Source organism: Neovison vison, chromosome 2 (genome assembly GCF_020171115.1).
Source record: "Neovison vison isolate M4711 chromosome 2, ASM_NN_V1, whole genome shotgun sequence".
Classification (NCBI taxonomy): Eukaryota; Metazoa; Chordata; class Mammalia; order Carnivora; family Mustelidae; genus Neogale; species Neogale vison.
Window position 1 is genome coordinate 94,676,673 of NC_058092.1, and position 12,901 is coordinate 94,689,573.

Consider the following 12,901-nt stretch of genomic DNA (forward strand, 5'->3'; position numbering starts at 1 on the left):
TTGTCTCTTTTTTTTTTTTAAAGATTTTATTTATTTATTTGAAAGACAGAGATCACAAGTAGGCAGAGAAGCAGCCAGAGAGGAGGAAGCAGGCTCCCTGCCGAGCAGAGAGCCTGATGCAGGGCTGGATCCCAGGACCCTGGGATCATGACCTGAGCCGAAGGCAGAGGCTTTAACCCACTGAGCCACCCAGGTGCCCCTGTCTCTTTTTTCTTGTTTGCTTTTTAAAATTCCACTTACGAGTGAAATTGTATGGTATTTGTCTTTCTCTGACTCATTTCACTTAGCATAATACGCTGTGGTTGCTGCAGATGGCAAGGTGTTGTTCTTTGTTATGACCATGTAATAGTCCCTTGTGCACATACCATATCTTCATGAAAGGTATTCTTGAGATAATTGGAGAAATTTGACCACAGCCTGGATGACATAGGCTTATTAATATTCTTAAAAGTATGAGAATGTTACTGTGGTTCTGTAAGAGAATATCCTTATTCTTAGAAGATTCATTCTGAAGAATTGATTGGTGAGTTTTCAGGTTTGCAATCTTTTTTGGCAGGATCACTTGAAAGGATGCATATGGATGTGTGTGCATATATACAGAGGTAGAAACTTGTGGAAATGGGAGGATTCAGTGTAGAGAGAGGGTATACAGGTGTTTATTATACTATTCTTTTGAAGTGTTTACATGTAGAAAATGAGAATAAAGTTGGGAAAATGGGACAGTGGGGGTGGAGAGTGAGTTGAAAGGGAACTTGCGTGTATCACTGAAGTCATGGTTATGTCCCAGGAATCTAGATTTCTTCAGTCACCTGTACAAAAAAAATAAAATAAAATAGAAATAAAAATATATATACACACACACAATTTATATTTATACTTAATGTATATATTAAAAATACATATGTTGTATCCTACTCGTTATGCGAGTAGGATACAACATAACGAGTAGGATACAACATAGGAGCTAATAGAAATCCATGAGGTACATTGTCTCATAAGAAGGGTGGGGGGTGGGGGAGTAGTTGATAAGGGTTAAGACTGCTCTTTGGCAGAGGTTTTCAAGCTTTATGTTCCTTCCTCACCGGTTAAGTGACTAGGCAGTGTGAGCCCTGGTGTTGCCTCACCCCTTCCTCCCACCAGCACTGATGAAAGATCAAGTTAAGTCCCATTTTTGAAAACACTGTTTCTTCTAGAAGTGTATTCTGGCAGTGTGTGTGTGTGTGTACACGTGCGTGTGCATGTGCATGTGCATTTATATCCTGTTACCCTTGAGACAGAGATAGGTGGAGTGGTGGAGGGAGATATGTGCTGTGATTAGTCAGCTTGCCGTCACCCTCCCCCGCCCCCCACCCAGCTCAGACCCCATCTGGGGAAACTGAGAACTTAAGAAACTTGAGACAGGGAAGGAGGACAGGGAGCAGCCAAACCCTGCTGAGTCTCAGAAGACTGGTTTCTGCACTAGGGAGTGGATTCTGCACTGAAGTGGGTGGCTCCAGTGGGTTAAGCCTCCTTCTGCACTGAAGGAGGCTGTGGATTCAACTCAGTGGCCTGAGATTGAGTCCCTTGAGATAAATTATTTTCTGGTGGTGTACCTGGGAGCAGCATGTTGGGAAGAGGATACCCTTCTTCTTTGGGAAATTTCTTTTACCTAATTGAACGTGTGATAGATGTGCAGACTTACATAGTTCTTGTACCAAAATATTGGTGTTTATTGATAACTATTTCTTTGGATTCATCCGAAATGGAATCAGACTGATCAGTGGTAAGTATCGAGGCAAGATCTTGCACCTGTTTTGTTTAGGCTGATAGCCATACCCTCTTCCTTCCCTTTGAAAAGAGAGCAAAGGAGAGTAGATTCTATAGAAGAAGGAATCAATTAGCCAGAAGATGTGTGGAAGAGGGATTAGAAAAGATGTAGGAATCCTGGAAGGTGTTACAACACCTTAGTAATTGACCTTATTAAAATTTCTACCTTCTGATAGTCATCTTTTTGCTCAGTTGCTAGTATTAGCTGAGAAATATGCAGAAAATTCTGCACATACAGTATGCTGGAGGAGACAGTGGGACAGATCATATAAATTTGGGAATGCCTCAGAAGATCAGTCGTGTACCAGAAGGGGGGATACTGGCCCTTCACATACTCCCCAGCAGAAAGATAGACCAGTCCCTCTACTCACTTCTAAGCTGTGCTTTCTTAATGGTTTGTTTTCCTAATGATTGCTATTTACCTTTGAGTCTATCCTTCACCCTTAGGAGGAAACCTTTCTGAGGAAATTAAAAGCTGCTAGATAGCATGTGAAATCACAAGTTTCTTAAGATGTCTGGCCTAACCTCTGAATTTTGGAGCCCTAAGCTGAACAATATCCAGATAAGACTGTTAAGACTGCAATATCTAGGGGTGTCTGGGTGGCTCCAGTGGGTTAAGCCTCTGCCTTTGGGTCAGGTCATGAACCCAGGGTCCTGGGATCAAGCCCTGCATTGGGCTCCCTGTTCAGTAGGGAGCCTGCTTCCTCCTCTCTCTCTGTCTCTCTGCCTGCCTCTCTGCCTACTTGTGATCTCTGTCTGTCAAATAAATAAATAAAATCTTAAAAAAAAAAAAAAAAAAAGAAGAAGACTGCAATATCTAGGCTCTAACTCAAGAAGCAGTAAAATTCTATGACGGCCATTTTTGTTACAGTTACCCTCTCAGTAGACGAAATCTATGGACTGTAAGGGCCCTTATTTCCTTTCATAGATCTTCCCTGGGATAGCGCTGGGTACTTAGTCGGTGCCTCCCAAATGTGTTGACTAAAAGAATGTAACACTCCATGAGTATTATCCTGATCATCATCCCTTGGCTATACATAGTGCAATTCTGATGGCTTTCAGTTCTCGGGGATTTAGGAGCTAGACAGCAAGATTGGGTGGGACCTGGGAAGGCAGTGTGGCTAAGCTATTATTTAACATCTGGGTAGGTAGAACATGTGTTTGTGGAAGTAAACTTTTCAGCTTCTGATGGTAAAAACCAGTTGGGATAAATTGAATGAATAGTGTTAAACAGTTTGTCTTCCCTGGAGGCTGATAACTGTTTTGGGTTGCCTGTGATCCCTTTTTCTTCATAAATTATAAACAGCAGTTCTTTCAGCTCACTTGTCACCACACTTACCCACCAGGTGGTGGGTGCACCAGATCCCAGATTCTTTGGAAAGCTTCTTTTCATCCTTTTCAGTGTCACATGGAAGAGAGTCAACCATTGTACCCACTGAGCCCTTCGAATGGGTGCTTTAAAATAGCACATTGAATTGGCCTGATATTTGATTGAGTTTTTAAGGCACGCCAAATAGACTTCTGTATTTGGATGTGCTATTTGGAGAATGGGTCAATCTGACCTTCTAACTTTTCTCAGTTGTAATATTAGTTCAAGAATAAAACACTGGCATGCTTGGTGTGGGTAAGTCTGTTTATGGGATGGTGAGTATTCAAACACAAAATAGTTCTTTAACATAGGACTTTTTGATTTTCAGATACTTTTTGAAGTTCCAGCTACCTTTTCTCTTTTTCCCTTTCCCTTTCCCATTCCACATCCTATTTAGAACTAGCCTTCCTTAAAGATAACAGCTTTGAAGAAGCACTGAGGTACACCAGTGGAGACTTAATTATGATGGGAAGAAATGATGATAATAGGAAGTAATGTAAACAGAACAGCTTCACAGCCATCTTCAGATTTTGTTTTTACCTAAATGATCATATTTGTGTAAGTGGAGTGAAGCCATCCCAACTTAGAGGGCTGTTGCTGAGATCTGGTTTCACTAGAGGGAAAAATGGGTAATATTCAAAACCTGCTCTTGACTGCAGTGTCTTTGTTTATAATGCGAAGGTGAAGAGCTCCAGGCCGTACTTCAAAAGAAAAACAGAGCTGCAGGCTGTCAGGCCGCCCTGGAGCAAGCAGGCCTGGTGGGCATTGGCAGAGCATAAGTTGTGATCTGGGTTCTCCTCAGCATGCAGTTGGGGGGAGCAGGGGCGGGGGGGGGGGGCGGGACACGGTGATCAGGCATCTTCGTATAGCTGGACCACCTTACCTGTAAGCAGTGAAAATATCAGAGAGCTCCAAGAATAGACAGCTACCCATCCATGCCATGGCTTGAATGAACAGTCTGCCCACTTCAAATATGGACCATATTCATTATTTGAGAGGTGGGGCACCGCACTGATCAGTAAGCTGCTTGCAACACAGCCTAATATTTTTAGATGGGAAAGATTTTGCTAAGCTGTAGACTACTGATGAGCTTTGTTAATACAAGGTAGGATTACGACTATTAAATCAGTTCTTCGGTTGCTGCAGAAACATTTCTGTCTTGCCACAGCCACCTCTCTCTCCCGCTCTCTCCTTTTTTTTTTTTATTTAAGAAACTGCGAATGTTACTGCATTTCCCTCCCCCACCCCCGCCACCACCAGGTAGGTGGTGTCTGGGAATGTGCCCAGAGCCTTTTGAAAAAAGATGAACAAGGGAGGGAATTATAACAGCCAAGAGAAAAGAGTAGCTTCCGACCAGACTGCCTATGCCAGGAACAAGGAGGCTGATGGAGGAAGGGCTGCCTCTGCAGGGTGTTAAAAAGCATTGATGGTCTCTTGACTGTATTTTTTCTCCCACCAAAAGAACTGCTTGTTGGTTTTGAAAGTCATTACCTTGGTCCTGGATAAATCTCTTCAGTAAAACTGGCTTTGCTGACTGCAGAAGTCATGTGAACATGCAGTGGGAAATCCGCTCTTGAAGGGCAAATGCTGACCTGTGGCCACTTCAACGAGTGGGTTTGTTGTTTTGTTTTTAGATTGATTTATTTGAGAGAAGGAGTGCATGTGGTGGGAGGGGCAGAGGGAGAGAGAAACTTAAGCAGGCTCCATGCTGAGCATGGAGCCAGGGCTCCATCTCATGACCCTGACATGACCCCTGAGGTCACGACCTGAGCCGAAAGCAAGAGTTGGTTGCTTAACCAAATGTGCCACACAGGTGCTCCCAAAGAGTGGGGTGGGTTGGTTGGTTGGTTGGTTGTTTTGAAAGGCACTGTGCTTTTGGCATTTAAATTATTTAAGTTTTAGCAACTAAACTAAAAAAGCTGCTTAGGATGTATAAAGATACTTGTTAATCAAGTTCTGGTGCCATGTATGTTGTTTAGACTGAGTGCTTTTTATTTACTGAGTTCTTTTTCTGTGTTGCACTTTTACGCCTGATTCTTATACTGCCGCTGTAACAAACAAGCAGTTTACTGTTCTGGCTTCAGAGTGGCTATAACCATGTTGCTAGTATTATGGGGAGAAGATTTTAATCTGTAATAGCTTTTATATTTCCAGAGTTATCCGCTAAAGACTTAGCTTAATGAATTCTCCATGGGAACCTTTTCAGATTTAGTCAGATTGTGAGGAGAATCTCAATTCATAGTCTCAAACTGTTCTGTTTTGCAGGAGGCTGAAGTTTATTTTGTATTTTAAAGGGTTTATCAGCATTCAGGAGGAAGGTTTAAACCATTTAATAGAAAAAATGTTTTCATACATTTTAGAAGCATCCATTAAATTTCTGAGTTACATTAACTATAAGGTATTTGCCATTTATTAAAGCCCATTTTCCAAGTATCCTTCAAACAATTACCTACTTCTGGTGTATTTCATTTAATGAAGTTTTTAATAGAGATTTTACCAAGTCATTTATTTTCTGCTTCAAATTTGTCCTAATTAATTAGATTTTACTGTGGAGTGCATATATTTTTTTGAATTTTGCATGCTTTGTCGTATGCCAGTATTTTATTGGATGTGGAAAGTTCTGGGCATACTGCATGGCTTTGTGAAGTATAACTATCATTGGACTCTGACTTGGCACCCCAGTGCCTGTCACCATTTCAAGACAACTCCATAATTTTCTTCAAACAACAAGACCATTGCTAATTTCAGGATGAGAATGTGCTTCAAGAGAATCCTTTGGGGGGAAAAAGAAAAAGCAGAAGCACTATGACATTGTGTATTTTTTTGGTAGAGTTGGGAGGAAGGGTAAGAGCCTGTCAAGTTTGTAAGAGGAAAGAAAACTTCATGGAATGTGAGAAGAAAGGTTTGTGAAATTTGGACAGATGCTAAAAAAAGTTCGGTCTTGAGCTTCCCCCCCCACCCCAAAATTCTACAACAATTGGAAAGAAGCGTAATTGGCATTTGGGGAGGAGTCAGCAAGTAACTTCCGCCCACCCTCACTCTAGTCTGAGAATTGCTGGCTTGTAGGAACTATGTAATAACATTGGGTTTTAGGGAAGGAAATACATGGCCTTAAAAAATGGAACATTTCATAGAATTCCTGTTGTAAATTTTCAACTGTTCGTCTTCCTCTTACAGCAAATCCAGTTTGCTGATGACATGCAGGAGTTCACCAAATTCCCCACCAAGACAGGCCGCCGATCTTTGTCTCGCTCCATCTCCCAGTCTTCCACGGACAGCTACAGTTCAGGTAGGTGTGAACTTATTTCCACACTGATCTCCCTTCCCAGTTCCAGAGTCTTAAGCTAGTTCTCTGCCCACTGCACTTTACTTATCTAGAATCTGAAAGTACTTCCCATCTTTGTGCTGAGAGCTGATAATTAGCACTTGGGCAATGGGAATGTCCCCAGTCAGGCTTGTAGCTGGAGAGGCTTTTGTCATCCAGAGACTTCTCTTCCCCTGGCTGTCTCTGCGTGTGGTCTGTGGCCAGTGCCTGCTTGGTAGTGCTGGGCCAGTTCCCATTCCCACGTTTCTCCACCCACATCACAAAGGGAGAAAATCAATTCTATTTTGGCTGATCGAACTGGCCTTGAAAAAGAGGTGTACTTTGGAAGCATAATTTCCAACTCTGTTGTTTAAGATATACCCTGCCACCTGTCTTTTACTTTCTTGGCTCTAAGACTGCTTGAATGGTAACAAGAAGAGTGAGTATTTTAGCTCCTTTTTATTTGCTAGGTTACCCTTTATGTTGAAGTGCCCTCCTCTGTTCACCTCTGAAGTAGGAGAGGTTCAACTATGATAATGTGGCTCCAGCTCTGTTTCTTTTTAGTCCTCTCCTAATTTGATCCTATATAAGTAGGCTTTTTTTTTTTTTTTTTTTTAATTGTGTCCTCAACTTTTCATGGAGTACTGGAAAGTTAGCGTGGTTTGGGATGTAGAAGTTATGATTTGAGTACTAGCAGAGTAGACACTGGAAGATCCACAGGGGTGTCTGATATAACCCCACCCCCATTGTTCAACTGAGGAAACATTTAAGAGTTTAAGAGGCTTGCCCAAGGTCATAGATTGCTATTAGTTTCAGTAAAGATAATTGCCATCTCCATAAATGACTTTGCCAGAATACTGTTTATATGGTGTTATTAACATTAAGGACTAGACTTGAGGGGAAAGGATTGTTTTTGTTTTTGTTTTTAAAAGTAAATGCATTTTTTTAAAAAAGTGTCTTCTGCCCCATGCCACTGATAACCCAGCTTGGATAAGATAAGCAGATAAGAGCAAATGGTGGTCTACAGGGTTAAGTATTGAAATAAGTGAATATTCAGAGTCACTGTGGCATGTGTGCAAGAAGAGGTTCAAAACATAATGGCTGTCAAAAATAAAAGGTGTTTTGAAGTGACAGATACGAAAGAGTAGGAGTGATAAGCAGACCGATTCCAGCAAAGAGAATTCATTGTGAAAAGCTGGGCTCTAAGAGGAAGATGGAAGGAGGGAGTGAAGAAAGCTTTAGCAAAGTTCTCAAAAATCTTGATGTACATGTATTAACAGGAGCTTATCAGAGCATTTTTTTTTTTTAATTTTGTGATCTAGTTCATTTGGTGAGACAGATACCTTTGGGAGTATTTGTGTTGGCTAGCAATGTGTGGAAGACAGTGAGAGAGACCTGATACACTGGCAGAGACAGTTCGGGAACCACTTGTTGATCCAGAGAGAAAAGAAGTGATTTGAGAGTAGGGGAGTGTTTACTCTATGTCCCCCTACACATCTATCTGAAAGGACATTTTTAGCCTTTATGTGAAGCTGGTTTTTTTAAAGTTGAACATACCGAGTGATCTCAGCGCTGGCAGTAGAACCAGAGCTACTCACTCACCTTTTGAGTCCTTTCTTTCCATCTCTGTATTCCTTGAGCACAGCCTAGTGTAAAATCCCTTATAAGATTCTCTTAGCACCCTCATCCGTGTTACTAGTTCTCAGAGTGCAGTCTTCTGAACAACAGCAGCAACAGCTGGGGACTTGTTAGAAATGCTAATTCTTGGGTGCCACCCGAGATCTGCTGATTGGGAACCTCTGGTGGTGGGGCCTAGCCGTTTGTATTTTAACAAACCTTCCACATGATTCTGATGAATGCTGTAGATGTAGAACCAGTGTTCTACAGCAGTGGTGTTCCTTACATGCCCTAAAGTATTCTTCCATCTTTGCCATGTCTCGTTCCAATCCATATTGGGACCTAGTGCCCTATTAGCTGGGATCCGTAGAGCTGGTGCAGGAATGAGCTCTGTAGCTTCCCGTTACAGGGACTAAGAGTAGGGTATCCTCAGGGGGAAAGAAAGGGTTCCAACACTGGGAGATCCACAACAATGTCATTCATCCGTTAGACTCTGAGGAGGGAGACCTGGGAGTAGTGTGGAAGGGGGCTCCGGTTCTGAGTCTGCTTAACTTAAATGAGAGTCCTTTGGGGAGTACACTTTGTGGCGTTAGGGCCATTGAGGATTTTCTGTCCTTGTTTTTTTCTCTCCTGGCTCTAGCTGCGTCCTACACAGATAGCTCTGATGATGAGGTTTCCCCCCGAGAGAAACAGCAGACCAACTCCAAGGGCAGCAGCAATTTCTGTGTGAAGAACATCAAGCAGGCAGAATTTGGACGCCGGGAGATTGAGATTGCAGAGCAAGGTAAAGAAAGGGAGTGGGTAGGGGACCAGAAGCAACCCACTTGCAGGTCATCAGGATCCACAAACAACTTGACACTTGAAAGTCACCTTGAAAAATTCAACATTCTGGGCTCTTATATAAGCAGATCTCTCTGCGTGCAGCTTGAGCCTCAGGGTTCTTGTTCTTGTTCTCCTCGCTTCCTGTTCTCAGCACGTAGTAATTACACAGAGTAGTTTCTGTTTTCCTCCCCCATGACACCATATTCGGAGATCTCCTTGTGGACTCAGCAAGTCCTGGATCACTACATGGTGGTTAGTTCTGCGGGATTCTACCACAGCTGCCAATCTCAGAGACCCACATTTTCCAGAAGCAGCAGATGTGGGAGGGTTTTCAGCTAAGGATATGGTGACCAGTGTCTCTTTGGTCTTTGGTCCTTAGCACCCTCTGCTGGAGCAAGAGTGAAAGTGACTGAAATCTTGGTTTTCCCCACCCACCCCACTCCTGATAAGGTCTTTTTACTCTTGTTACTTTCACAAGAGGTGTGCTCTCTGTTGGGGGTAAGTACAAAACCAAACAGACTGACAGAATGGGGTTAGGATGCATAGAAAAAAAGCAAGTGCTCTTCTGCTGAGGGTGAAGACTTCCTTCCTGGTTTGATGATTAGGAGTCCTTTAGCCAATGCAATAACAACTTCCCTCCTCCCAAATGAAAGATGAGACTCACTCTCCATTTTGACCAGATGTGAGAATTCATTCTCTGTTCAGTCCTCTGTAGGAAGACAGAAATTTCCAAGCGGTTGGATAACAACTCCCCAACTGTCTTTCTGCTGTTGAAGCTGCCAGTCATCATGGAAATTTATTTGGTGTTTCTACCTTATCTTGCAATATCTCAACAGATCTAGACCACCCCTAGATGTTGCTGGGGCAGAAATTGGTAATACTGCTAGTGCAGACCTAGCTCAAATCCTCTGTTCTTTCACAGACATGTCTGCTCTGATTTCACTCAGGAAACGTGCTCAGGGGGAGAAGCCCTTGGCTGGTGCTAAAATAGTGGGCTGTACACACATCACAGCCCAGACAGCGGTGAGTTTGCTGGGAGACTAAAGAGGGACTTTTGATGAGGGGGAAAAATAAACTTTTTATAAAATTTGCTTTTCCTTCCCTATCTATCCAATCCAAATGCTAATGACTATTAGGTGGGACCTCCTGTTACACAGTAATGGGGTTTTCCACTCTGTGTATAGTTACAATGTATGTTTACAGACCTGACTCAGGGAGAGCTAGATCTGCAAAAATACGATTGTTAGGAAGATGTTAAGACTTTTAGGAACACATCTTTGGGGTAAAGTTAAATAGCAGTAGGCTCCCTCACTGGACCATACCCTTTTACAACTTCCCAGTGTAGCACTAGTTGCTGCAGAGTTGCTGGGCATGGTCCCCTTGTGTGCTGCTTCCACCTGGCCCTCCTCTCTCTCACTCCGTCCTCCCGTATGTCTACGCAGGTGTTGATTGAGACACTCTGTGCCCTGGGGGCTCAGTGCCGCTGGTCTGCTTGCAACATCTATTCCACTCAGAACGAAGTGGCTGCGGCCCTGGCCGAGGCTGGTAAGTTTAGCCTTTTTCACCAACTGTGCTTCAAAATAATTATTTAAGTAAAATATTTATGTATCAAAACTGTCTTATGGTTACATGTTTGTCTAGAGGCTATAAAACTTTGGAGGGTAATAAGGATAGCAACAGGAAGAAAATGGGTAATAAAAGGAAGGTCCATATCCCTGATACGATCATAAAGAATGACCTTTGAAAAGAATCTTAATTATATGGGGAGATGCTTAATTCTAATGGTAAGTGAACAAGGAGGAATATTAAACTGTATGAGGTATAGGAGTTCAGCTGATCTCTTTTCACCAAAGGCTCATTGCTTTTGAGGGCACACAAGTAAGAAGTGCCTTTAGTACTAGTAGCTCATTAGATAATTTGGTGTTCCATATTGTATTGAAACTATATGGACTACTTATAAGTTCAGCTCAGCTTGAAACAGTTTTTACTGTAAGAATGTTCAGAAGAAAATCGTTGTGAGGTTTCTTAAAGGACTTACCATCATCTCCCTGGGATCCTCAGAGAGCAACTTTATAATGCTCTTGATTTTCTTGTTCTTTTCTGGTGTTCATTACAGAAAATTTAGGGATTTCCAAATAATAATAATAATCCTACTGCACAGGGATAATATTTTACACATTTTTCCTTTTTTCTATTCACTGTTTACAGAAATAAATAAGTCTCAATATATAATTTATAACCTAAAACATAACACTTTCAGAAGTAGTTTTCCATGTCCCTGAAAACTTCTTGAAAGCATCATTTGTAATAATCATACGGCCACATGATTTTTCTTCATTGTTTTACTCATGTTGACCATTTAGGTTGTTCCAAGATTCTTGCTAATACAAATAATGTTCTAGTGAACAACTTTATTTTGATTCCCATTTCACTTTATCTCCTTAGGTTGTTAAGAGTTCCAAGTATAAAACTGACGAAAGAGAGTAACAATTTAAGGTTCCAAAATACTTCTAAAAAAAACAAAAATCTCTTAAATTTGGTTCCAATTTCTGAACTACAGGTGCCATTTTGACTTTTTGCCCTTTCAGAGTTGTTTCCTGTCCAGCATAGTTCCTGTAGCCCTTTTCCTCTTCACATGGATCTCAGAAAGTGGTATTGGTATAGCAGACTCCCAGAAGGAGGAATGAGCTGATTTGTTCCTATCCCCACAGGAGTTGCCGTGTTTGCCTGGAAGGGCGAGTCAGAAGATGACTTCTGGTGGTGTATTGACCGCTGTGTGAACATGGATGGTTGGCAAGCTAACATGGTAATGATGTATATTCATTCCACACTTTGACCATAGATTGGTTTCCTTTTTTCCCTCAAAGCATGGTTCCCTAAATATGTTTTGGATGTATGTTCTGATACACTTACTTTGTTGTCAGAGTGTTTAGCTCAATACCTATTCAGAATGGGTCTGAGTACTGAATGGAAAGGTGGGGGAAGGGTAAAACTAAAGTGAACACTTGTGGCTCAAACACAGCAGAATGAAATAGAAAGAAATAATGTGGTTCCTCTTTGGAGTAGAATTCTGGTTTCTTTCCTTCCTGCCCCAGCTCGCCTTTTGCATCCCACAGAGCTATATATTTCAAGACTCTAGACTAAAAACGAGTCTATGATTAGCCTAATACTCTTCACTATAGCCAAGAACAAACTTAGGAATCCTTTTAACCATTCTACACCAACAGATTTGACTGTGTTTCCACTGTCTAAACCTTTTCTAAGGAGCTCTGAGGAGTGCTCCTCCAAAACATACAGGGCTCTCTTACTAGAACAGAAAGTGGGTTCAAAGTTCCCCCCAGCTCTAGCAGCCTGAATGCCCATAGAAGTCTTCTGGCTGTTCTGTAGATCCTGGATGATGGGGGAGACTTAACCCACTGGGTTTATAAGAAGTATCCAAACGTGTTTAAGAAGATCCGAGGCATTGTGGAAGAGAGCGTGACTGGTGTTCACAGGTAACAGATTCTGGAGTAGCTGCCCCTTGTGTCCTTGCCTCAGCAAACTCTCCTGGTCTCCGTTAGGCCTGAGGGCTATGTTTCAGACGTGTAACTAAATGGGAGTACCTTCATTAGATAACACTCTGTTTTTACTTCTGAAGAATCCAGGAGATCCTAAAAGGCAGTTATTTCAGGTTCTAGTTCACACATTTTTCTTTCCCACTTATTCCACTGTGAGTCTCAACCAGTGTTGGGAGGTTAGGGAATGAATGTATCTGGAAAACTGTATTCAATATTGTATTAAAATTTTATATTTGAAATATGAAAAAAAATCCTATTGTAAAACTATATATTATACATACTACAAAAAGTAAAACTGGGCAAAGTATTCTTGGCTTGTCAAAAACCCTAAAAGATCTCTTTCTGGAAGAGTGTTTCTCCGTTGTGTGCACACTGCACACGCTCACACAAGCACACATAGGCAACTGAATCAGAGTCATTGATAAT

The 12,901-nt window shown here is 41.9% G+C and overlaps 1 protein-coding gene and 1 long non-coding RNA gene across 4 annotated transcripts in view; one reads left to right on the plus strand and one right to left on the minus strand.

Moving 5' to 3' along the window:
* AHCYL1 (adenosylhomocysteinase like 1) overlaps positions 1–12,901 on the plus strand; it is a 38,009-nt gene that overhangs the window by 17,621 nt on the left and 7,487 nt on the right. For all 3 annotated transcript variants that reach the window (XM_044238866.1, XM_044238867.1, XM_044238869.1), the window contains exons 2-7: positions 6,353–6,464; positions 8,737–8,880; positions 9,841–9,941; positions 10,361–10,463; positions 11,630–11,724; positions 12,306–12,412. In XM_044238866.1, the coding sequence (XP_044094801.1) occupies positions 6,353–6,464; positions 8,737–8,880; positions 9,841–9,941; positions 10,361–10,463; positions 11,630–11,724; positions 12,306–12,412 (662 nt within the window). The remainder of the gene's footprint in view (positions 1–6,352; positions 6,465–8,736; positions 8,881–9,840; positions 9,942–10,360; positions 10,464–11,629; positions 11,725–12,305; positions 12,413–12,901) is intronic.
* Positions 707–12,901, minus strand: part of LOC122900304 — a 32,019-nt gene continuing 19,824 nt past the window's right edge. The window contains exon 3 of the long non-coding RNA XR_006383212.1: positions 707–809. This is a non-coding gene — a long non-coding RNA (uncharacterized LOC122900304). The remainder of the gene's footprint in view (positions 810–12,901) is intronic.